Source organism: Corapipo altera, unplaced genomic scaffold (assembly GCF_003945725.1).
Source record: "Corapipo altera isolate COAL_440 unplaced genomic scaffold, ASM394572v1 1, whole genome shotgun sequence".
Lineage (NCBI taxonomy): Eukaryota > Metazoa > Chordata > Aves > Passeriformes > Pipridae > Corapipo > Corapipo altera.
Window position 1 is genome coordinate 18,216,649 of NW_020884873.1, and position 26,905 is coordinate 18,243,553.

Consider the following 26,905-nt stretch of genomic DNA (forward strand, 5'->3'; position numbering starts at 1 on the left):
GACGTCAGGAGTTACAAGAGAGAATGAATAAGCACAGAAGTGGAACCACACCACAGTTCACTCCCTGTTTTGTTTAATAAAAAGTAAAAAAACCTTAGAGTGAGCCACAGGCTAGTAAGGAGCCTGGGGTACAGGATTTCTTTGGCTTCCCAGCCAAATCTGGGTTTAACATCAGGCAGTCTCTAGATCTACTTGTTTGGCAGCTGACATGATACCATATATAAAGCAATTTAAGAGGAGGCTGTTTAAGAAAGGGAACTAGAAACTTACACACAAGCCTTCTTATGAAATGAAGGATTCTTTCAGAGATGTGAAAACAGAAGAGGGAAAAAAGGGTAGAGAGAGAAGGTAGGGGATGGGCAGGCTTTTCATTCATGCTTTTGATGAGATTCCCTGGAGTTCTGCATCTATGAACAGGCTCATAACAAGGTATTAGAGCTGTCCCAGAGCACAGCCAGGCTTGCTTTCCTGTCATCATGCACTAACACTGCATCCCAACAGCAGCATCACCCCTGCACAGCGGGATCTGGCACTGGAAAAGGCAACTCAGACCTAGCGCTGCTTAATGCTGAGCACTGAGGAGGCAGGGGGGGGCAACAATGGAGGGAGGGCATGGCCACTGCCCAGAAAGGACTGTTGGGAAGTAACATCCATTAAGGAAAATTCTCTACAGATCACATAGCCAGGGACAACAGCCTGAGAGTAAGGAAGAGCTTAGCTTACATCACTAGAAAAAGGTTTTTGGCCGTAAAAGCAACCAAGATATAGTACAGTCCTCAGGGACATGCTCATTCTTTGTGAACACACAGTCCTGTGTACACTAGGAACAGTATTATGGAAAGAAATCACAGAAAATCCTGCAGACACTGTGGGAGTGATAACCCAAGTGGTTTCTTCTGGGCCATATTTTTCAAAATCATTCATTATCCTTCTCCTCATCTCTACCCAGCAGAACACACATGAATATAGTTTCTGTACAAGACACAGCTAAGGACTGCTGTAACAAAGCAGAGGAGAGATCTATCTTCTTGCAGTATCCCAGGAGCCATGAGCTTGAGAAGAACATGCCAAGGAAAAAGCCAAACCATTTTATTTAGGTTATCTAACCCTTCTCCCATGTTTCCCCTTTCTTGAGGATTTGCTCTCTCAGCTTTGAAATGCTTAAAAGACAGAAATAGCAGCAGCGTGCAAATTCCTAGAGGGGATCTCTAGAAATTAGCAAAAGATAGCAGCTGGAAATGCTGTAATATGAAAAAAACATGAGAGTAAACAAAAGGAATTTAAAAAAAAAAATTGTTTACCTCCACACTGAAGCAACCAAAGAAAGAGGAAGATGACTTTTAGATTAGAGGCCATGATGGGTGTCAAAGGCTGTAAGAAAACAACAAGACAGGAAGATCCAAAAGGCAAAAGAGATGGGGATTTGTCAGGTATTTCCATGCCTGGGCAGCTGGTTGATCCCCTCCTCTTTGTGAAGGGACAGGCAGGATGTACACACACTGCTTTTGGCAAGCAGTTCCTGGCAGATGCAAGCTCTTCTGCTTTTCAGCAGACTCCTCCTCGTACCGGGGTTAATATTTCTGTACTACCACGATGGTGTTACACCTACCAGCAGGTGTCCAAACACCAGACCATACGCACTTTAACACACAGAGCTTTGTCTCCCGATGACCGTAAAATATCACCCACATTTAAAGCAAATTTTGTCACCCTCCAAACTGATGTGAACACTCAAGTGTGGGATCACTGTTTTGTCTTCAGTGCAGGCAGAAAACCAGTACCCACATCAGCAGTCAGTACAGAGAAATGGCTCCACTGTACTCCTGACTCCACAAAACATCCCTCCACAGCCAACTCCTCCACCAGGTCCCTTCAGAGGAAGGCACTCATATTCACAAAGTGAGAACAACCAGACAGCAAATTCATCCCTAACAGCTGGGATGCTTCAGATCCACACCATGCTGGCTCTGAATCAGCTTTGCAATGCAGGCAAGCTTTAAGTAATCTATTGTAGTCAAACCTAAGGAGAGCCCTTTGAAGAAGAAAACTCTCTTTTTGTGGGAGGCTCCTGCCGCCTATACTCACGAAGAGTCTTTGATTTCAACAAAAGCTTGTTTTTAGCTAAGACATCTGCAATGCAACAGCTGAGCAGCATCTGACTCATAAACCCCCCCGATGTCTGAGAGATCTTCACTTCTCCCTAGGCAGCTTCCTCCTTTCGCACTTCTTGTGAGACATTTGCACTATCCACAAGAAAGCACATTGCTGCAACTTCAAGGGTGCCTGCTCCCATTGGGTGCTGTGCTGTGGAGACTGGTGGGGGATGGCCATGGGGGAAAAGACCTAAGGCAGCAGATGAGCCTGTAAACTGCACGTCATCAAAAGCACTATCATTTGTTTTGTCCGTCCAGAGTTTGTAGGAGTGAGGTCTGCTCCAAACAACCTTTGGTTTACAGCATTTTCCCTCCTGTTCAGCCTGGGATAGGTCCTCAGGAGGAAGGGGTCTTGTAACAGGGGGAGGTGTGCAGCCGTGGCCACTGTGGCCCCCTGACTCCAGGGATGGCTCCAATACCTTGGTGAGAGCCCTGACAGATGGGGAGAGGAGCAAGTGGCTTTGTGTGGCTCTGCAAGGCTGGTGCAGTAGCTGCAGTCCTCCAGGGAAGGTTTAGCTCAGATTAGCCAAAACCAACTCCTCTCCCCAAGACATGCTGATGTGAGCTGGACGGGGCTGGTCTCAGCTGGAAATTGCTCCTCACAGGTCTTAACGCTGAGCAGCAAAGGACAATCAAGAGTCGTAACAAGACACTTGGGGCCCAATTGGTATTTCATATATGGAGGTACAGATCAGGCAGCTGTGGCTCTGGGGGGCTCTGGGGTCACAGCAGTGCTCAGCAGCATTTCTCAGGCCTGAAAAGCATCTCAAGGTAGTTGGAGAAGGAAGCGAAGGCTCACTACCCTCCTGTAGAAGAACTCGGATGAACAGTGAGGGCTTCTTCGGCTCTTATATCACACTCATCCCCATGGTAGCACACAGCTTTGCAATTTTCAGCATTGATGTATTTCTAGAGGACAGAACATGCTGCTCCTGTCAGTGATGTGTTTTAACTGTTATCAGCATTTATCTGCTTCAGGAATTCAGAGTGATAAGTGGATTAAGTGTGGTAGGTTTGTAGAGCTGCCAGGTCAACATCGTCCTTCTGTCCTTTCTCTTCTTTTCCTATAAACAACCCTGTTGCCACTCAAAATGCCAAGTCCTAGAAATATCGCTGTCTGGAATTAAAAAAAAAAAAAAAAAAGATCTAGCATTTCAAAAGAGATCACACATAAGACTCAGCTGTGGGATTAAAGGCACAGCCAGGCCAGAAATACATTCACTGCTGGGATTTGCTATGGTAGAGCTCACTGAAAAGAAATGGCTTTGAAACGACTACCCAGCAGCTATTAACTGCGAGACAGGATGACATTCTGTTCCTTAGAGCCTAAAGGGAGCCTGAATCTTTGAATGTTAAATTCTAATTCAATTTGGTCTGGGGATTCTGGACTGAGTTTTAACCCTGGAGATACAAATGGGAGGAAGATGAGGAAAAGCCGGGGAGTTGTGTGTTTCTATTACCAGCCTGTAGTGAGGCTGAACTGATCGCCCTGAAACTTAGGTGGAACTAACCAGCATACCTGTGCCAAAGGAAATAAATTACAAAGCTCCATAGCAATAGGTCATTGTATGACCTTCACTCATGCATTATACAGTACACTGCTGCATGTGAGCCGGTCCCTGCAGCATGACGAGGAGGGAACTGCCTGGCCAGCTATAACCCCGCTGCAGCACTGACTGGCCAGGATCCGTATGGCTTGGTCTTCCCTTTAATGCAGTGAATGCTGACACTTCCTGAGACTAAATACAGGATTGGGCTAGGTTCAAGCCACAGTTTCTGCTTGTAGGTGGAAAAGTGTCTATTAATTTCACTCAAGGACTGTTAAAAGCCTGCAATGGTGGCCAGCATTCCCAACCATGAGGAAAGGCACATTGTTCTGGCGCGCAAAAACAGCAACACGTTTGGGCAAGCGCTGCACCTACCATAAGTGCCTGCTCACAGCTGTGTCCAATGTACACCCACAAGTAAAGGCGCACACACACACACACACACGTGCCCACACATGCCCCCACAGCCAACTCCAGGGAAAGTACTAATTCAAACAAAAAGGCTGCTGCTAGCCAAGGCAAAAGCAACGCTGCAGAGACCACAACAAAGCCTCTTTATTGCTGAAGCGTTTAACACCACAACCATCCAAAAGAGAAACACTGCTTGGCGCAGAGAAGTGCTGCAGCAACTCAACGAGCCTGATTGCACAGAGCATTTCATTCCCCAGCACGGCAGCTCCGGATTTGCTGCCTTGTCAGAGACGAGCTCAATCCCCCATTGCTGGAAAGCCAGCCAACGGCAACACGCACACCTCTGAGGATTCACAATCTCTTTGACTCCTCTAACCCCAGACTCCAAGGCGTACAGTTTCCCTCTGTCTGGTGACAGGAGCGATAGCAGAGCCAGTGCAAGTGGGGCCATACCTCTGCCAGCATTTTTACCACTGTTGTGTGCTGAGTGCCTCTCAGCGGGGCTGGATGATGCCGATGCAAAAGCTGCCAATGCCCTCACTATGTTTCTACCCATCGAACTGCTTTAGGGAAGAGAACAATCAGGGACTTGATGGGAAAACAGAAGAATAAAGGTGTTGACACTACCGTGGGGAAGGGAGGGGGCGCTTCTCTAATTCCCTTTCATCAGCAAAACGAGTCTGCCTCAGAAAGCACCCACTCCTGCTTTTTCTCTGTTCACCTGCTGGAAAGACTCCAGAGGCTGAATTACCACAGGCCTGACACACTCTGGGGGCCATGCCTCAGCCTCGTGGTGCTCCCTACAGTTCTCCTTCATGGGCTTCCTGCGTGTCAAGCTGGGGCGAGCAGAAACTCGCCTGGAGGCACACCTTTGTCTTCTCAGGCTGACACCTTCCAGGAGAACATCCACTTGACCGTGCCTGAGGCTCACATAGGACCAGGGCAGAGAGACCGTGTTAGGTCTGCCTGAGTCAGTGGGTTAAAGCTTGCCCTGGGCAGTCCACCCGCACCGGGCGGGGCAGCTGAGCCCCTGAGGCGGGGGGACACTGAGCGCCGGGGGACACCGAGCCCCAGACCTGCCGTGCCGCGCTGGCGGGCAGGGCCTGAGGAGCGGTGGCGGCGGCGGACACCGCCCCGCGCCCTCACCCACAAGATGGCGCCGCCGCCCCGGCCGCCCCCTCCTTCCCTCCCTCCCGCACCCACCCACCCCGGTCCCAGGGCACCGGGGCAGCCACTGTGTTTCGCACCTGGCAGCCGCCACCCCGAAGTGAACGAGTACAACTAGGATCCATTTAAGGCAAATTTAATGGTAATTAACCGCAATCAACAGCTTGAGGAACAACTTTTACTCAGCAAGCTGCAGATACTGCGGTTGCAGTTCGCCCGTCAGGCAGGAGCGGCTGAAGACAGGGTGCGGAAAAGGAAAATGAACCTCACTGCCGTGGGTGTAACCCATCCCCGCTGTCTCCTGCCCTCCTCGCCCCTCGCTGCTGCCAGAGGTCACTGTCCCCACAGCAGCCCGGACCTGTCATCCCACACACATACCTCTTGCCCCTTCACTGCAGGCTCCCCTCACAGCCCCCTGTGGCAGAGGCAGCTGAGTCACTTCTGCTGAGTACTTTTGGGGGGCAGCAGCCCCCAGCCGGGGAACAAAGCACAGGGAGCTGCTGCCAGCTTTGCCTCCACCCCGGCACTGTCTGTCCCAGTCGCTTAAAAGCCATCCCTCCTACACCAAGAGCGCTCTGAAAAATCCTGCCAGCGCTAGTGAGGAGCACAGTTTTATTATGAATGACACCTCTCAGTGCAGATGCCTCCTGGCACCACACCTGGGTGCTTCCCACCACCAGCAAAGCCCAGGCACCTATTTCATGCCACGGACCAGGGATGCTGCACTAGTCAAGGTGCTGGTAATGGTGTGCAGCTCACCCTCAGCAGGGGCAGGCTCAAATCAGTGCCCCCACAAAAAGCCACAGACTCGCTGCACCAAAGGGTGTGCAGCTGCTGTGAGCAGCCCCAGCAGCCCACCTTGCTAGTCCCCATGGAAGCACAAGCAGAAGAGTCACAGGCACACAGCCCTCTCACAGGCACAGGACGTGTCACCAGCCCCATGGTGCCATGACCAGGCCAGCCCAAACTTTCTCACATTAGCAGCAAAAGTGCTGGGGGTGGGATGCCGGGCAGGAGCAGGGCATGCTGTCAGCAGTGCTCTCCTAAAACAGGAGTCCAAACTCCTTCCTCGCCAGCTGCATGCTTTGAGGTGTGCACATCATGCCCTGAAATCCTCCTGAGTGAAGGGCTGTGCATCTTCTCTGTGGGGGTAAAGGGTGGGAGGCAGGCAGGTTTGGCAGGGGCTGGGTCCTGTGCAGACACAGGGAGGATCATGTTGGACAAGATGGCAGCAGTTGCAAGGGAGCTGCAGAACCAGTCCCTGCCAGCAATGGCCTCGCCAGATGGCCCTTCTGGTCTCGTCTGTGCAAGAAAACTGCTTGGGCCTCAGCAAGCCCTGCTTTGAGCCAGCCAGCTGTGCCAGACCCAGCTCCTCTCGCCCTGGCAGGCAACAACTTCTGACTGCCACCAGGTACCCAGGCCTGCCCCATGACTGCCTCCAAATCCAAGCTCCTTCCCTCTGAGCTTGTTCAAGAAGCCAAGAGTTCAACACTCCCCTGCACCCAAACCACCTCATTCACTCCTCTGCTCCTCTTCTTGCTTTTCTTTCTGGCTTTATGTCTTCCCTTTTTTTTTTTTTTTATTTTTTTTAACAGGAACCTTTTCTTTGGCCTGCAGCAGCTTTCCAGCTCAGGATGTTGAGAAGTAGAACCTGCAGCACAGCTACAGTGACCCTGGGAACCAGCATGGACCCCTGCAGCAGACACATGCATGCAATCACACCCCACTTTAGATTGTCACAGCTTTCTTCATGCACACCAGGCCTCTGCCAGCTCCTGGGAGGAAAGCTGGGAAGGTATTAAGTAGCTAAGTACCTCGCTGGCAAATTAATAGTTTTTTCTTTCTATTAATTCCTCAACTTTTCTTTTATTGTGGACTGTGGAGAATATGCAGGCTGATACAGCTGTTACAGCACAACCTCCTAGGGTGGAAAAACATCTCTTTGTCACCAGGCCCTATTCTGGCTATACAAACTAAATAAAGAATCCTGGCAAAAGTATTTGCTGGAAGAACTGCACCTCCACTAGGATTTTTGCCAATATAAAAATGTGTTTCATTCTGTCTTCCCTCCCCATCCCTCAATTTCCCACCTGCGATTTACATTTCCGGCTGACAGAACTACAGGACAAAGATCTGTAGTTTTGGCCTAATGCAAGAGGATGACCATGGGGTTTTGTTTTTCAAACCCTTACAGAGCACTGCTGAGCACACCGGGAGCAGCCAAGGCTGCCATAGGCTATGGGGAGAACTGGGAGAGGTTTTGTGAACCTCTCTATGGGCCTGGAGGTTAGGCACTGAGCCTGAACCCACTCCAACCCCTCCAGTGAAAAGGGTCTCTTCTGCCTGGAAAACCACGGGATGATAGATGTGGGTCCAACAAGGATAAGAAATGCAAAAAACCCTGGGGTGCAAGAGGAAGCGTATCCTGTCTGCATGGAGACATAACCTCAGCAGAAACAAGTGCAGGAAGGTGAGACTAGATGGACACCATAGCAGGGTCCAGACTCCTTCTTCTGTGGGTAATTATATCTCCACTTGCTCTTTAGAGAGATATATATACACATGCATATACATGTACTCACATTTTATACCTAGCTACTAATATTGCTGAGGTTTCCCTAAGGCAGCCCCTCTGTGTCCCCCTACAGCCCAAGTAGTCATGCTGAGACCCTTTACCATAGCGGGGCCCATGGCTTCTCCTGCAGACCACTCTCTCCCCAATCTGGGGAGATCCTTCCCCACCCCACCATTCCTTCCTTTATTATCTCTGCCCAGCTGTGGTTTATAAGTTCTTTAAATCTCTTCTAGGAACAGATAGAGATCACAGTTACCCAGAATCCAAAAACGCAGACAGCTTGAAATGTGGTTAGAGTCTGCCCTACTTTCATGAGCTGAGAGCAAGGCTCTACCAAGGTGCTTGCTATGGGGAGAGGAGAAGAGAAAGACCTGTTTCAGCAAACTGCCCCTTCCTCCCTGCCCAAGAAACAAACCTAACCCGTCCCCCTCCAAGCCTGCTGCATCTGTTCAAAATGCATTGCCTCTTCTCCTGGTTTGCCTGGGACTTGCAGGTGAGCAGGATGGAGACATGAAGGCTCTCCTGCACTGCAACACTTGATACAGGCACAGGGATCTCCCCAAGCTGAGAGAAGTGTGAGGGATTTGCCGAATCAGGGCCACGAGGAAGGCAATGAAGGGTGTGCTGCAGATTAAGAACAAGATGCATCAGTAGCATGTTTACCATCTGCACACTCACTGACAGCTTTTCCCCAGACTAAGTTGCTCCTAGGCTGCGGGAGATGCAGAAGTGGAAGTGCTGCCGGGGACTTCCCTCCTATGAGAAATCCCCTCACTGGGAAGTCTGCACTGGATTTCAGAGCGGCTGTGAGGCTGTGTCTCCATGGGGAGCATGGCTCCCTTGTACTGACAGGCTCCCTCAATGGCAATACTTCCAGGACTTGGATAGGGATGCTGCTGAAAAAATACCAGGAGGCCTTTTTCCTTCTCTGAGTGGTGCCAGCCCACAAGACCAACCTGCAGACAATGATGTGTGTTTTCCACACCCATTTTGCCCGCAGTCTGATTCTGATAACCCTGGGCTTTTCTCACAAGCACTGATGGTGTTCAGAGGAGACGGGACTTGGGTAGAGGAGAACAGCTTGCACAGATGTACCTCCAGCTCTATGACTTTCTCCAAAGTAAAGAATATTTGCTGAATGACTCCACCTATATTCCAGGTGGAATACATGGAGCAGTACATAGACATGCCACTTGGAGCCACTAATATTTTAAGGTTGTTTGCTTAACCCTACTTGGAAGAGCTTGTATCAAGGGAAGGATCAGAGCAACAGTGGGATATTTTTGCTGGTGCTCTCACTAGTGGTAGCAACAGTGAGATGTTTCAGGAGAATGGCTTGCTGTAGTCAAGGCCATAAAGAAATGCTAAAGAAGGTTTTGTCTGAGAGATAATAGCCCAAGATCATTACTATATTTATTAACACCATTTACAGGACTGACTTCAATAGCCTTGGAGGGAAGAATGAAAAAATGCCAGCAAACACATTACGTTCTTCTGCAAGAAGTTTTTTCATTCTATTGAAAAGCTTTGTTAGAAAGAATGATGAGAATGGTAATAATAAGGCACTATAATTATACCTGATCCTTCTATAATCTCTCTCTCTGCAGAGTTCAGGAGCACTTTACTGCTATTATTGGATTTGAACAGTCCCATCTGGATAACATACGACTGATTTGTTTGCATGGCTTATTTTAGGTATTTCAGCATGTACATTAGAGTTGCCTTCATATTTGGCTGATTCCCTGCACAGTCTGTAAGAGCAGGAAAAGATCTTCAGCTCCTGCTCTCCACCACTCCATTCTCCCATCCCAATGCCTTGGAGAGCTCTTCACAGAAGTCCAAGGATAAACGGAACCATCAGTCCTTCCCAACTCAGTACTGCAGAGTGTACAACAGCAGTACTGAAGTACTAACAACATGGGGGTTGGATACTATCTAGAACATTTGGATTTGCACCTGTATTAATTTAGGCTTGAGATTCCCCGTGTCCCGTAACAACTCTAGATGCACTTGAAAGTCTAGCAGCAAGGACTTGGCACATACTTGGTGCTAATGTACATGCTCTGTGGTTAGAACAGCTGCTACTTGAAGCTTTTAACCAAAGGGATCTGCGGCAGGACTGTGCTCCCAGCACGCACAGAACCAGGGAAAGCATGACGGATGCTCACACCTTTCCAGACCTGGCATTCCTTGCAACACCATCTCAGTTACAGTGACGCTGGCAAGCTCTTACCGCAGCTCCCATTCACCGTGGCGTCTAAATGAGCAGCCAGCTCCATCAACATCAAGAACTTTGTTGTCCCCTTGCAGGAGCTCTTGAGTGCAAAGCTGGGCACTTTGCTACTTCACTCTGCCAGGGCCAGGAGAAATAAGATATCACTGAAAATAATTCAGCCCATGCTTAAAAGATATTATATAAAAAATGAGATTTTTTTTTTAAATGAGTAAAAGCACAATGCAAAAACTCTGGTTTACATGACTTGAACAGTTTTCACTTAGAAATTCACAGCAATTTGTCACTAGCTTGCAGCGCAGGGAGGAAATGTTCCTTTCAGACTGAATCACCATAAAACAAGCACAAGTTGCTTGATTCTTTTGTTCCTCTTACACATTTTTAAGGGATTTTTTTCTCCCTGTGAATTGGAGCAGGGTTTTCTCCTGCATCCCTTACACACCCCACCTAGCCTCATCCACGGGGACAGGTGGAGTTTCCAGTGTTGGCCCAATCCTAAGGCTGTGGGACATTTTGTTGAAGAGTTTAAAAGGACCCATTAGCCATGTCTTAAGTTTTCCCCAGCTTAATTTCTGGAGTATTATATCCAGTCTCCTCACTTTAGTTCTCTTAGATTCTTCAGAGCCCCTTCTGTCAATTTGTTTACTTCTGGTTTATTTTTAAAAGACAAACCCCCAATGGACATAAGCTTTCAAGTCCCTTTTGAAAATGCTGTCTTGTCTGTAAGTGCTTTGTTTGTGATCCTCTCCAATCCTTTAGGCTATTGTTTACAAGCTGGAAGGCATCTGCGCTTGGGCTAATCATGCTGAATGCCAGCAATTCCCCCAGCATGATTTGTTGCACAAGCCAGTGGGAGCAGGGTTTGTTTTGATTACGTTTAGTGTGGAAAACCCACATTTGCTCACATCAGCCTGACAAAATGGGGAGGTCTAATCAAAAATCTTCAGAGGGGAACAATAATCTGGTCATTGATTTCAGTGGCGTTGGGACCAGCTCAAAGGTCGAGAGCTCTGACGGCAAGGCTGGTGTCTTGGGAGAGCAGGTAGTGCAGGAGCCAAAAATCTTTAAAAGTGTATGCCTTTCATTTGCTGTGGGTTGGATGAATCAAACGCAGATCTAGGAGGCTGCCAGTGCTATGCTTTTCAAAGCTCTGCAGCTCCTTTCTGACATGCGGTTAGTCAGGCTGGGACCCCCCAGCTCTGCCCCAATCACCTTGGGCTGATGCTGGCCTCCCCCAATGTCCTCAGCTGACAAGTCAGGCTCTTTCACTCACTCTGGATGCTGGCGATGTTTTTATCCTCAGCCTGTGCTGACACTTGCCTCCAGGCATCAGATGGGTGTCCCAGTTTTTCTGCTCCTGAAAGCTGGGAAGAAGCGCCCGAGGGCTTCTGTGCCCTGCTCCCTTTGGGGCTGCCACCAAACTGCTGGAGCACGCAACTGCACGCTGCATGGTGGGTGTACAGGTCTCAAGGGGCTCCAGCGCAGGTTCTAGGAGTCCCATGTGCAACCAGAGCTCAGCACAGGAACTCAGCACAACCAGAGCTCAGCACAGCTGTTCCTTGCCAAGCCGCTGGCTCAGTTGGCCTGGGCAGCATCCTGTGCTGCTGAGCCTCTGGCTAAGCATAGGCTGGCTTGCTCCCACACTCCTGCCATAGCTCAGGTCTGCCCAACAAGGCACAGAACTCAAAGCTGCACCTGGATCCCACCTCTCCCCTGTTTCCCAGCTCAGCTTTTCCTCCACCACAGATGCTCCATCAATCCCCATTTAATCCCCTTTTTGTACCCACACAGAGGTTAGCCTTGCCAGTGGCCTGTGGCAGGGGCTTCCACAGCTTAAGATACACTTCACATGAAGAAATGTCTCCTTTTGGGTCTTGCACCTGAGTATTTCATCAAATGCCTCCTTAGGTTTTTAAGAAAACACACACACGTGGTCACCTATTTCATGGCATTTAGGCTTTATAGATCTCTGTCACAGACCTCAGCCATCTCTTTTCTGGATGAAGAGTCCTAGTCTATCGAGCCAGCCCTTGCACATGAAGCGTTTGGAAGTACTCTGCTTTGCCTGAATCAAAACCCCAGCTCTGCCAGCCCCAGCTGAGATCAGAAGGCAGCAGGAGCATGCTGAGACCTAGGCAGCTCCGCAGGGAGGCATTGAGAGTTGCAGAGCAGCTCTGCCACATCTCCCTCTCCCCTGACACCTGCTTTCTCTCTGAAGGCTGCCCTCAGTAACCCAGCCTTTGCACCAGGGACTAGCGCGGGGCAAGCAGAAAGCTCCACTGCATGCAGTTGGTATAACTGTACAGATGCCAAACATCTAAAGAATCGGTGCAAAATGAACTCAATCAGACAAAGACATCACATTTGCCTAACCAAGGTATGCTGTAAATTAAGGGGTTTGGCACACTTAAAGACTAATGATACAAAAACACATTTTCGGAGGGACATCAGGGTAAGGGTCAAAACTGAGACCCAGCTGTGTGTACACAGGCTTTACTTTGAAGCTTGACTACCTAAGAAAAGCTCATTTCCAAACACTGAGGATACCCAAATGCTAATAAATTTTTAAAGTGCTTTTGCACAAGCTTGTGTTTTTCGGTGAATCCTGAATTCCTAATGACATACAGACCCTTATGTCAGAGGTAATCAAGTATTATTACAAGAGCTGCTGGCTGTGGGGCCCCTCTTGAGCACACACATGGGTACATATGGAAGTTATTAGCAAGTTTTAGCGAAGGATTTTGGGAAATTAACCCCTGGGGCCCCAGAGCACAGCTAACAGACAGCTAGTTGGGACCAGACAAAGAGCAGTTTCCTGCTGGATGCCTGTGGCACGTTGGGACTGAAATCCAGGTCCTTTGCAGCATGATAGAGGAAGCCCCTCTCACAACGACTAAACTTTTCAACTTCTGCTGTTAAGAAGAAGGGTTGAAAAAAACCAGCTTGCAAGGCTGTGTAAGTTTCCTCAGCAAAGTGAAATGAGTCAGCTGGAGAAATGTATAACATAACTTATAAAAATGCAAACAATTTTCTTCTATTCCCCGAATGACGCTCAGGAGGTTATGAGGAAGTTTACAATTTCTTCATAAGTCCCTTTAGGAGCCACCAAAAGAAACATTTGGACACAGACCACCAGGAGCTGCTCCTACGTGGCAGAGGGACCAGTTCAGAGGCAGAGTGATTAAAGCGAACATCTCCCACTCATTAATGAAAGCAGCAAGATAGTGTTTGCAGTCACCCTGTGGAAGTAAATTCTTAAGAGTTTTGCTTTGCACATCTTTTTTTCTCAAGAGCTTAAAGAAAAAGGTTTCTCTTCCAACATCCAAGCAGAAAATGAAAGACTCTAACGTTTGCCTCAGCCAATGCACTTTTCACTTTTCTGTTCCTCCCAAACTGATTTCCTTTCTTGCACCAATCCTGATCTGCAAAGTGACCTCTCCTTGGGAATAATGAGGATACTTACACATAATGTGCCTTAAGCTTCCACAATATAACAATGCTTGGCAGTAATTCACTGCTTTTCATCCACAGATCTCAAATCAATTCGCTGCAGCCCTGCATGCAATTGACTCTCTTGTAAGACTGAGACAAGCGCTTGCTGTGCAATTAAAAAAAAAAAAAAAGGCACAAAATAAAGTAGACTTTATTAAAATCCATACTATTTCCTTCTCCCGTGGTGCGATTTTCCTAAAGTGCAATCCAGGCAGCAAATAGGGCTCTTCTGCAGCCCCCAGCCATACTACCCAAGATGCTCATTTGTGGCCAAACGAGAACAGTTCACAGCCAGGTCAGAGCAATCCAGTTGGAAAGCTCTTCCCTCAGTGAGGTATAACCATGGCCAGAAAACAGCAGCATTCCTGTACTCAGTTCTAAACATGGAAGAAATTAGCCTGCTCCTTCCCCCCTCCCTGCTTTCTGAATGGAAGGCAGGAAAGCAGCCAAGGGACCTCAGCAAAGAAACCCCCAAGAAAGAAAAGGATGGAGGGGATGGGCATGATGCCTGGGGCAGCAGATCCAGTCCCACTCCTCCACAGCAGGCAGAGAGGGAGGTCAGCTCTATGGCTGACCCTGCCGAGGCAGGGGCTTCAACCAAGAGCCAGGGAATGGTCCCAGAGGTGCCCAGAGCCACCTGAGATGCTGACAGCAATCAACGGTATGCCCGCGTTTCAGCCGCCACAGGGCATGCAAACCCTGCAGTAGTGAACGATACCAGCCAGTGCTTTTGCACTGGGCTGAGAGACACAGCAGCTGCAGGGCCACCAAGCTGCCTCTGGCCTCCCTGAGGCTGAGAGGAGCAGGCAGCACGGAGAAGATTGCCACTTCCCTAGCACTTATTTAACTACCTTGGTTCATAAGTCTATGCCCTGAGACAGGAGGCCAGGCATCTCGCCACCAGTGGAGAGACAGAGCCCTCCAGAGAATAATTCAGTGTCTAAGTTAGGCTGCTGTGATGAATCACAGCCTGTATCTCTCTCTCTCTGTGCTGACCACACGCTTTAGTTCCTCAGATAAGATACCTGAAGACAAAAGAGCAAATTCAGTGTAATCTCTCCCCATGTTCAGCTTTTTTCTCCCATATAGGTCTGAAGGGGAAAGTCAGCATGAGCTCAGCAGGCTGCCTGCCCAGCTACAGATGCTTGGCAGCATGCAAAACAGTTTGGCTCAAATTTTACAGCATCTGAATTTCTCCTCTCATGTAGCTGTTTTCAGTCACTTACTTAGAAGACATACCTGCCCGAATCCCTGAAATGAACCATGACACTATTTAAGCCAACTCTGTTCCTCTCATTTGTACGCATCCTCGCCAGCTCAAGTTCACTGATGCTGTGCCTTGTTCTAGGATCTTAAATTACTCACCGGTCTTTCAAACACTCAGTACAAATTTTAAGGTACTAAAAATACTTTCTAAAAATGCAGGGCTGAGATTTTCAGAAGTATTCTCTGTTTCGAAAATTCTTCAATTAATTACACTATAAGATTAATTAAGTTTAGTGTTCCCAGCTATGACCATTCATTTACGTGCTGCTTTTGGTCTTTATAAGAAATTCACTTGTTCAGTTTCTGCCTGACTGCCATGCCTTGGCGCTAAACTAACTGGTTTTTCAGCACTGCAAGGGAATGAAGATATCTCCATGCATTCACTGACTTTTAAAAATCAATATAAAAACATGTTTATTAAAATTTTAGAAGTTTTATATAAAAAATCTTTGCCTTTTTGGAGGCAAAACCAAAACATCTTCTGATGCTCAATAGATGGCAGCAGCTCACTATCACATGAGCATAAGAAAGGGCACTGGATCCCATCTCCTCACACCCTCCCAGGGTAGACACAACTCTCCAGATCAGGGTTACCTCCGCAGGAACGCCATGCCCTTGGTACAGCGTAACCCATCTGCACTCACAAAAATCCGATTAAATAAAGCAATGCAAAAGCCAGTGAAGCTGCCTGCATCATACATGGCTGCAATGGTTTCACTCTGGTGCAAATGGTGGCCTCTGAAGTAACTGGCATCACATTTGTGCTGCAAGGAGTGAAACGTGCTCTCGCTCTGCCCCAGCTACGTGGGGATCCAGTCAGCACAGGGGTCATGCCCACCAATGTCCAAGCTGCACTGCTGTGGGACTGGACTCAGCTGCACCACTTCACAAGGGCAGGTTTGAAGCAGAAATGAGCTCAAGCACTTTGGGGTAGAAGAAAACACAGGGCTGACCTGGGAGGACAGGCAAGTCATCTTCTTAAGCTTTTAAGTTATAAATGGAGCCAAGAGCAGGACTTGGTCGTGGTGGAAATCTCTGCTCTTCAGGTTTGGCTTTACCCCAGGCATCTCTGGGAAAAGTCACACACTGTGCACATACAAGGACACATCAGTCACAGCCAGCGGGTTCAAGCCGTGCTCCCCTCTGCCCTCGCCTTTCCTCTGCCAGCAGCCAGCCCAGCCCCACTGGCGTGGCACACATCCCACCAGCACAGTCACATACCAGGCATTTCCCTTTGTCTTCCACATGTACAGCATCATCTCCCAGCCCAGGACAGAGAAGGGCTGGGGACAACACTCCCCTCTGACCCTCCCCTTCTGTGCAGGGGTGAAACCACCTCCTCCCTCAGACACATCCCCAAGGAGCCCCCCAGCCCTGCTCTGTCCCCTGTCATGGCACCAGCGGGGAGGCTTCGGTAGCACAGTTCTCGCAGGGTGGGCACTGTCCGGCGGCTCCGGCACAGGGGCTCAGAGAAGACCAGGGGGGTTCCCCCCATCTCATCAAAGTGTAAGGGGTTGTTCCGGGTCCCTGCCACCACCAGCTCCAGCAGCTGGACCACACAGTCTGAAAACCAGTTCTTCAGGCGGAAATAGCCCTCCTGGAAAGAGATTCGGAGGCTGACAGGCCCCGTTGGCATCCGCACACTCAGGCTGAACAAGCAGTTCCCCTGCGAGCTGTCCCGCACCAAGTAGGTGCCTACAGGCTCCCTCTGGAGTTTGGCGTGGGCCTCCCCCACAGACAAGGGGCCCCAGTAAAAGTCACTGGCCTGGAGGATATTGAGGGATCGCTCCAGGACCTCCCACTCGCAGCTGCGAAACATCCGGAAACGATCGGGCAAGCCGGGTGCAGGGCTGGGGAGAACGCTCCGATGCTGCCTTTGCAGATGAGAAACAGTGGTGTGCGTGTTGTGCAGATCATCTGGCCTCCCTCTGATCATCTCTCAAAGAGCCCATGGATCCTGGAAAGATGCTGCCTTTACCATTCTTCCTCCTTGGCATCCAGCCTGCGAGACAGAAGCAGAGTAAGGCAAACCCAATACCTTCTTCCACCTGGGCAAGTGAAGACACTTCACAAGGGAGAAAGACCATCAAGAGTACTAAAGAGGGTACCAAGGAACTACTGTATGTCACCAATCCCCAGCTGTAGGGACACCAAGGATATATGTGCAGGAAGGGCTCCAGCTGGGTCCCATCAGCAAAAGGTGGCACCTTACAGAGCTCTGCATCCACTGGTTTCTGTGATTTACAGCCAGGAACTCCTGCACACCCCTTCAGAAGGCTGGTTTGAACCTAGATGATCTTGTAATTTCAAGATTTCCCCTGTTGGATGCTTTGGGATTTTTCAGTGGCCTTGAGACAGGAAAAGGGAAATGACACTCCAAATCAGAAGGGAAAAATTTTGCAAAGCAGTATCATTTGTCATTCAATGAAAGGTAGAAAGGTTTCTCTGCACCGCTCTAATGCTTTCTCCAGTAAAAGGACTTAGAAGAAACAGAAGATGGGAATGAGTCTTTCCCACCAAACCCCATGAACTAACTCCCTCATCCCATGATATGCCTGTTTCACTCTCTTAGGAGAAAGCAAAGGCCTCAGATCAAGACCCCTTCAAGAAATGTTACAACATCAACTTCAGGGCTTGGACTGCCACAAATGAGCCCACTTAACACTGGGCTCATCAGATACTATTGATGCCCTTCCAGCCCCTTAACTTCTCTTTCTTCCAGAAGGACATCTCCCCCTGCCCACAGACAACGCTGCCCTCTCCCAGTCACCGTCCTCTGCTCATGTACTGTCACGACCCTGCTCATCTCCTGCACCTTGTGTTATCACCAGACTGTCTGTTTTCAGAAATGCAAATTTCTGAACCCAGTGTTGCCATCAGCCATCCAAGTCATTTCAATTATATATAAAAAAAGTACATATTCTGAATGTGTGTGTGTGCACAAACATAAAAACCACAGCCCTAAGCCAGAGGCTCATTCTGTGTGAGAAGCTGAGCTGTAACATACCACTTCCCCAGGCCTGACAAGTCAGTAGTTCGCCACCAAATCCTGCCCTCGGTCCCTTGACATACTCCATTAACCCAGTCATACTCGCTCACAGCATAGCCATGCTTGGAGCAGGACAGACTGCTGACACACAGCCTGCAGCGGAGGGAGAGACACACTTCATCTCCAGCAGTCCCTCCCCACAGCAGAACTTGAGGGAGCACTGGGGCTCATAGCAGGCAGGCAACCCCCAGGGACTGTGCAGGGACTTGTGGAGAGCTTGCTCTGGAGGGAGAGCTTTGTGTTAAGCTTAGCTCCTGGTAAGATTCCGCTGTCTCACACACTTTGCCAGCTATTCAAAAGCCTCTCATTCTGTTTGGTGCTTGCACCAACTGGATGGCCCTGCAGAGCCCACTTTGCACCTGGGGAGAGGACACAGAGCAGCAGGGCCAAACATCTGTCCTTCGCATGGGCACAGTAGTTTTGGAAAGGGAGCATGTGCCTGCCAATGCCTTGCCTACAGTGATCTTTTCTCAACTAACATCCGTCTCAATACTTAACAGTAATACCAATAATGTAGCAGCCAGGCACATGGCATTCCATACATGGGAGCAATAAACATCCTTTCCAAGAGCAGCCTGGGAAGCTTCTCCAGTTTCTAGCCCTGTGATTTGCAGTCCACAAGCTGCTAATGTTCCTGGTACTGCTCTGAATGCTGTTGATCCTGCCCTTTAGCTACATGTCCCAGGAGGAGGGAAATTCCACACTCAGAGAAAGGTGGGAGGGGTAGGAAGGAGTTAATCAACTTGGGTTTTTTCTTTTCCATTAAAAAAAAAAAGGCAGCAGTTAAAAGCTGCTCAAGCTGTTCAGCAAGTCAGAATAAATCTTAGGGGAAAGTGATTTAGTGAGCAGAATGCAAGTAAACACAGTCACCACGTGCAGCAACTAGGGCCATCTATCACCACTGAAAACTCAGCAGTAGGTGCCACAAGAAGTTGCATTATCTCTGTCCCTTTCCTTCTCCTCTCCCCTGGGTGTCTGGGCACTGAAGCTGCCCACTGACATTAGCTCCTATAGAAAAAGAAGGTCATCTGCCAGATGTCTCCAGGGCTGCGGATATAGCCTCGAGAGGACTGGGAAGCCTCGAGAGGACTGAGAAGGAGCCTTCCTAAATAGCAACTTCTCTTGGGTCCAAACAGAAATTTTGCCACTTTCACAGGTCGAGGATGAAAAATTAATTCAAGCAAGTAAACAAAAGCAGGCAGTTGTCTTTCATTTCCAGGGTAGTTTTAAATGTAACAACAAATATATAATTTGTTTAAGGCTGCAGATGCTATTTGACAGGAAAAAAAAAACAAACTAGCTTGTCCCAGTTTTCAGCCTTGAGTCATTCACCCAAGTCCTTTAAGAAAAATCCACTGCTACTAGAAATCTCACTGACTAAGAACTGAGACTGTGTCATCATTTCAAATTCAAAGTAAATGCAAAAATAGCATCTTGACAATTTGTTCATTCGGTTTGAAATCTACATATGGGTCAGAGCCTCAGATGGGGGGAATTTGTTTAGCTTCAGTGACCCATTTCCAAGAGAGAACTGCCTGGCCTGCAGTGCAGCATTAGTTATACTAATATTAGCTCTAGAAGTGCTTCCTGATACTGCCTCTAAGGTTCAGTTTTAATGGGTCAACAGGTCCTACATGTACATGGCCTCCCACATCAACGAGGATGTGCAGACTCAGGATTAGGAATAAGCGAACCCAGGGGCGTGGGGTGTAATGAAACACACATGCATATTTAGTTCTGCTTCTGTTTTGCCACACCACAATTTGCTTTCCCTCTTCTCCCCTCCAAAAAAAGCCCCCAAAAACCCCCCAACACTCAAACAAGTTACTACCTCCCTAATGCAAGTCACAACAGTTCTTGAAGCCAAAGCAATGTACCCTAAAAAGCTGGTGTCCCGCTAATTAAAAGGTTGAATAAATTTCCCCAGAGCTTCTGATTTACTGCAAGTTCAAGAGCTTTTCAAAATAAGTGCTCTTAACACAGGGCATTCTGTTTTCCTCCTCACTCACAACCCAGGCAAGGCAGTGTATTTCATATAAGGAGACAGTTCTAGTAAACCAGGGGACTGTACACGGCATCTGGTGTCAGCCAAGCCAGCCCTGCACCCTGGAGCTTGACAAATCTGCCATGTTCAGCAGCAGCCTCAAGTACTCAGCTATGATGCGTTCTATGATGCTCTCTTTTTCCAGGACACTTGAAAAAGCTTACCTCTTTGTCTTTACTGCCCATAGGGATGAGTTTCTGGATGTCAGGCCTGGAAGTGGTCCAAATTCAAAAGCTCCGATACAGCACTTCCCAGTTTTTGCACAGCTTTACTTAAGAGCAGATCTGTCCTTTGAAAAGAAAGAGAAGTCCATCAAGCAGGTGACTAAGCCCATTAGTTTGCCATAATGTGGATCTAAAATACAACAAATCTGGGGACAGGTTGTCTGTCTTAACGTCTTTGATCTGTATTACCGTAGAAGCATGTATATAGCACTTTGGATAGCAACAGAGAAAGTGGATTATTGCTGCTGTTATTATTATTGCTACTTACAAAGCCATGAGCTGGTTAGGTCCAGGCAGCTCACAGATGGCTTAAGGACAAATGGAAAGACCATAAAGGTGCTATCATCTTCTGGAAGCAGGAACCGTAAAACCCCAAATGTTAAGAGATGATGGCAACAGGAACAAGCTTAAGGATTCAGAACAGCAAACTCCAGCTTGTGTTCAATACAACACACAACATTTAGAGTATCTTATTTGACACCACTAGCCATTCAAGTGACCCACTTCAGTCTGACCCACACTCACCTGCCCTGCTCTCAATACTTTTCTTTCCATCCCACTGATGGAAAACTAAACCCACTGACCTGGTGAAGCAGCAGACCACCACATGTGCAATTGTTTGTCTGTCATTGGATCCATCAGCAAGCTGAAAAAACAATCCCAGCTTTCTGCATGCCTTTCAGAGGCAGTCGCTGCACTGCTTCACTTATACACACATAACCTCACTTCTCTGCATCCTCCCCAGCAGAGTCCAGACTGGGCACACACTCCACAAGCCATGTTGACTTGCAGAACTGCAGGTCTATCCCATTACTACGCATTATTAATTCCCATTTTTAAATTCCCATTACTACCCATTACCAATCCATTCAGCTTTGACATCTCCCAGATAGCAACCCTGCAGTTCCCAGAGCAGTTAGACGGAGGCTGGGATAATTTGGAAAAGCTCTCCCTGAGGTACCCTGCAAGCCCTTGCAGCAGTGTCCCCGTTCCAGGCAGCAGAGCCTGAGCAGACATCTCTGCTTGCACGTCTGCATCCCACAGAAATGCGCTGCCTACTGATTTGTGGCTGGGGAGGATGTTTCAAAGGAAAGCTTGAGCAAAAGGCTGGAAGAAACCTCCCTGATAAGAGCCAAGCACGCAGCGCTGGGTTTTAATGGTGGGCCAGCCTGGTTCCCATGGCCGCCACCGCCTGCCACACATTGGCACTGGTTTGAACCATGCCACCATCACTGCCACGGTGCATGGTCACACCAATGCCCCTTGTCATGAGCACCCTACCACAGCCAAGGTGACCAGGGCTGATCCAGACAGGGATCATGGAGAGGGGAGGGAACGAGATGCACTGACAGACATGCCAAAGAGCACAGAGGGAGCTGTGGTTAGGGGAGGAATGTGGCCCAGCTCAGCTAAGAGGACCAATGTTAATCACAGCCAATTTCTCCAGCACAAAGCAGGCCTCGGAGACATTGCAGTTCCCTCTATCTTTTATGCCATGGCTATAAATAATTTGATGTGAGCTTGCCATTATGTCTGACACATGAGGGAGTACATGGAAAAAAGAAAACAACCCACACCACACTTACATACCCCAAACTAAAACTGCATTTCCCTACACAAGCAACATTCAAGAATGCAATATTTAATAAAATAAAATAAGCTGAGGCAGCACACACACTGTGACAGTTCCTGCTTCGATGCAGCAGAGACACAGAGCAGTCTCCAGAAATCACCAGCTGGACACCTTGCAAGAGGACTGGTCTTATCAAACACTTCCCAACATTTTGGGGCTGGAGGACATACTTCAAAACCCACAAATAACTTCCCATGGATCTGATATTCATGTTTTGTATTTCTTACCATATTTTTCTATGATGTGTGTTTTCTGAATTAATGTGGCACTTTGTTGATATGGGCTAAAGGGACTTTGCCCAAGAAAACCAACAAGACAGTGTGATATGTGCCAAATATTCTTCAAGGCAGGGAAGTCTTCAAGCATGTTTGGTTTCTCCATAACATGCTTTTAAAAACCCAACAAGGTGGCAGTTTACAGGAAAAGCTAATTGCCTTTACTGGGATAATTGAAAGAGCTGGAAGAAAGACACCCATTTTCAGAGTCCCCTCCTCACACCTTGGAAATACTGTGTACATTCAGAACTACTTCCAAATAAAAGAGCCTACTCCTCGTCAAAATAGCCCAATGTGAAACTGTAATCCTGCCATTTCAGAATAACACAGAAGCCACATAGTTTCCCTGAACTCAGAGGCTGCCAAGAACTACCAAAACTAGCATCTGACTTCTGGCAAAGACAGCTTCTGTTGGAGACTAAATTATTTCTGCCTTCCCCCATAACTGGGGAAAAGAGAATTAAAAAAAAGGCAAGAAAAAGGAAATCAGGAGGGGGTACTACCAAGTTCCAAAGCTGCAGCTGAGCCTATCCGGCCACGGCTTAAGCAAAGAGAGTTGTTGTTGCTTACCTCTGGCCAACAGCATTTTTGGTAAGTGAGGGAAGCCCAGTCGCATTGCTCCTGACCTTTGCAGTTTCACAGAGCAGCCATTCCTGCAAATGTTGGTGCTGCAGAGCTACACAAAACCTCAGCTCTGCGCTTGGCCAGGGAACACAGCCTCCCTGCTGCCTTCCCTCCCTCCGCACCACCCACACCTCTGGGAAGGTGGCTGGGGCTCTCCCCAGTTTGGGGGCTGAAACAAGGAGATGGGGAGAGGGCATGATGAAGAAGAATAAAGAAGCCGAGATAACAGCAGTCCCCTGTGACTCCCTACTTGAAATGCTCTGTCCCATCTTCCTGCTGAGAGGGGGATCAGCGGGAAGGGGGGGCAATGGTTGGGCTGCATCCTTGCCCTCTGCTGGAGCAGAGCTCTGCACCCACCCATCATGGCTCCTCAGCCTTACATCCTTCCCCCAGGTCAGCACCATAGATACATATCCTCTGTTCCAGTCTCCTGGTTAAACTGACTTTTTTCAGTTGTTCCAGAACCCTGTTTGAGGAAATGAGTAAATCCTGAGAAGCAAAGGCCATCAGTGGTCCCTGCGATGGCCACAGCTTCTTATCAAAACAATCACATTTAGCTGGAAAGGAATTCAAAGCAGCAGCTAACTCTGAGAAACGAGCAGTGCCTGGCCTGCTGATAAAACTGGCTCAATATCCTGATCAAAACTATGATGTCAGAGAAGAGTCCCAGGTGCTTAACCAACACCAGCCAGAGCACAGGGAGACAGGGGAGAGATCCTGCCTTGGCTCTTCAGAAGGACCAGCTTCAGAAGATACGAGGGGGACTGTGCAGCACCAGCTACTGTGCCTTCAGAGGAAGGGGCGAGGGTCAGAAAGCACAAACGCATCACAACACTAGGTTTTATAACGGGAGATTTCCAACACACAAAACAAAGAAACTAGTCCTGAGAGTTAAAAGTGAAAAGAATAAAAAAAAAAAGTCACGAGGGGTTATTTAGGAAATCTTAAAGCAGCAGAGCATGCAGACTTCCCACAAAGGATGACACAGAGACGCTGCCTGGCTAAGAGCACAGGCTCGGGGGACAACAGTAGGTCACACTGCAGGTACTAGCTGTAGGTGCAGCAGCTTGCAAAGGCATCCACCATGGGTCAGACACATCAAACACAGACACTAAAAAACCCCAGTCCCTGTTCCAAATCTTCCTACAACCTTCTCTATAATCCTTCAGAAGATGAAAAGATAATCCTGGAGGAGCCAATATAAAGGAATATAAATTACTGACAATAGGGAACAAATTTATGTGAGGATGGCTGTCATGAAACTGGGATAGTAGGTGGCCAAGATAAACAAAACAAAACCCAGAAAACATATGGCGTTTTCAGTTTATCGAAAACAGAAAACCTCTGGGGGAATCATTTAGTCAACTGGGATACGAGCAAGTGGGGACGGGATACTGCAGAAAAGCTACACAAGCAAGTGGGCATTATCTTTTTTCTTGGACAGGATGTTGAGGAGATTTCCCAGTATTTAATGTTGTTTAATGTGAAGGGAAAAAAGGGAGTGGTCTATCAGAATTGATGAGGAAAAGTGATATTAGAGTAGAAAGCCAGCTGGGCACCATGGACTATACCCAGGGATTTTGAATTGGAAATGGATGGTTGAGATGCAAAGTGAAGTGCTCAATCAAATCAGCTGCACTACCAATTGCCAGAGGGCTGCAAGTATTGGAAGGAACTTTTTTTGACATGTACTGCTAAGACAGGAGCAGCACGAGGTTACATGATGTGGAGGAGAGGCAATCCCCAGACAGAGTTCCCCATCAGGCAGATGGTATCTGAAGAAGCAACAGATGACAGGAAACACTTTGTGCTTCCCCAAAGCCTCCATTCCAGAAACAACTCAAAAAGTGAGATATGGTACATGAGCTAAAGAGCCATCCCAGGACCTGTAAAGCAGATGGATAGAAGACACAGAGTAGTCATGCCACAGGGTGAATAAGAGGTGTAAAAGAGGTGTCTGGAGGAAACCAAGGCATTTCAGCCCCTGCACATCTGGTCACCTCTCTGCCATCCTCCCAGCCACTGCACCTTCCCCCTGGATCAACTCAGCCCACTTTGTAGAGCATCCCTACCCACTCCTCAACAGGTTGGTGGGTACAGGCAGCCCAAAGCCTCTCCCAGCTCTGATGCAAGCAGTCCTTTCCCTCTGTCCATGCAAACTCACATGTTGACCCAGGTCCCCTTCTAGAACTGTCTCTCCCTGTCTTCAAGCTGCCATTACCCACAACACCTCAACCCCCTCAGGTCCAACCTTGCCCCGCAGCAGGCAGCTTACAGCCTCATGTTACTTAAGTACATCAGCTCAAATGCAGTGAGCCCCCTCGAGCACCTTCCCAGGGCAAACAGTAACAAAATCACTCTCTACAGGTAAGAGAAGTCCAAGATCACTCAAAATTCATCAGGCTGGAAAGCACCAGGACATCGGGCAAGACTCTGTCCTGACAAATGCAAACACATGCAGGCTTGTAGGAAAACCAACCGGGTCTATATTTTCGAGAGTGATAAATTAAGTGGCGCAGCTGACCAATGAGCCAAGTAACAGCGCTGAGGGTTTGTTAAGGAAAGCTCCAGCTCTGAATGCAAAAGCAGTCATTAAAAAACCAAGATGCAAACAGGAGAGTAAGGTTGCAAAATGGATGGGTGGGAACGTAACAGTAATGTCACCACCTGAGATAATGCAGTCAGTTCCAGTCACCTTAAATAAAAACAGATAGAGCTGAAACAAAGATGATGGGCCCAAAGATGGGTGATAAGAAGTCAAACGTAAGTGTACAGAGAGACAGGGGTGAAACTTCAAGCTCAATTTAGAGAGCAGATAGATACAAGGGGATTCCAGAGGAAGATACAGTACAATCAAGACGTTCTTTTTGTGTTCTTTTATAAAACTAGATGAGAGGAAGTTCAAAGGTGACCGAGATTGAAAAGTAACTAATTTTAAAACTCATAAAAGGAAAAACTCCAATCATATAGACATTAAATGCTGCTTCTGGGGAAAGTGAGAGAGCTGATCTGAGGAGTCTCATTTCTCTTCTTTCTCAAATGCCTCTGCTTTGTTTCTGTGCAGTACCTACCACATTATGCTTTAGCAGACCTTAGGCAGAGGAATCCAGCAGCAAAGGGCTGGGTTTTTTAGCAATGCCTTTTTAAGACACCTCTTAAGCATTCAAACCTGACATAAGACTAAGGGGAGCTCAGCTCAAGGCATAAATGTCCTTTAGTTGTGCAAAACTAAAGTAATAAACAAAGGTATATAAAGTCACTATGAGAAATCAATTATGGACCTGCTGCAGAGTAGCTAAAGTAGCTCTGCCCATTTTTTCCTCATTCTTTAATGACTAAAAAGAACAGCACCTCTACCTTATATGTGCTGACTTGAATATCAGTGTGCATCCTAACAAATGGCAGATTTGAGTGTTTACTGCTAAAGCAGCTCAGAATCAGAAACGGCTGTTGCGATGATGTTAGAAAGAAACATTCCTTCTGTCTCAGCATTCCCTTGAGTGGGACTCTTGGTCCACTGTGTCACTTAACTGGGCCTTGGAGGATGAACATAACTTCTAGCAGGGGGGATTGGAGAACGTCTCTCCAGCTCAAACTTCCCTCCTTCCACATCCCAAAATCTCACTAGAAAACAAGGAAGAACTAAAATATGCATGAAGAACAACACTGCTGGTCTGTCAAAAAGCATAATCAAACCATTCCTGAGAGCACCTGTGCTCATCACCAGTAGCATGCCAACTCAGGCAAACTTATGCCAAACCCCCTTAGATTCAGTAAGGCACCTTCAGCAGGATGCGCAGCAGCCCAGCTATGCAGTTCAGACTGCAGAAATTTTTAGCCTAAGCTTTAGCCTAAGTTTCCAAATAAACTTTGCTACCAAGGAAGTATGAAAGTAGATTCAAACTGTTTCTGAACTGCAGAATCACAAATACACAAAAAACTCCCTTGTTGCACGAGTCTTAATCTGAAGTCAAAATTTTTCTTCAGCTTTTGCAGGGAGTGAGGGGAAGGATAAAACCCCTCTGCAACAAAGGCAACTGAATGCTGCCAGCTGGCTTAATTTTGCCAGCCACAGCTCTAATGTAAAGCTAAAGCATCCTATCTGCAAATTTAATAGTGGCACCATTCAATTCTTGCCCTCCTACTCTGCATGTGTTTGCAAACAAGCAGAAGCACACAAAGCACAGGGGGAGCAGGAAGGGAGAAGGCAGA

The 26,905-nt window shown here is 48.0% G+C and overlaps 1 protein-coding gene across 4 annotated transcripts in view; it reads right to left on the minus strand.

The window, feature by feature from the left end:
* NFAM1 (NFAT activating protein with ITAM motif 1) overlaps positions 1 to 26,905 on the minus strand; it is a 54,511-nt gene that overhangs the window by 14,090 nt on the left and 13,516 nt on the right. Inside the window, exons 2-3 of one of the 4 annotated variants that reach the window (XM_027664429.1) lie at positions 20,102 to 20,226; positions 16,243 to 16,846 (exon numbers count right to left, since the gene is read on the minus strand). In XM_027664429.1, coding sequence (XP_027520230.1) covers positions 16,243 to 16,780 — 538 coding nt within the window. In that variant the 5' untranslated portion in view covers positions 16,781 to 16,846; positions 20,102 to 20,226. Of the gene's footprint in view, positions 1 to 1,301; positions 3,271 to 4,832; positions 5,236 to 9,087; positions 9,097 to 16,242; positions 16,847 to 20,101; positions 20,227 to 26,905 lie in introns of those variants that run through there. The other 3 variants (XM_027664446.1, XM_027664438.1, XM_027664455.1) reach the window with 3 other exon arrangements.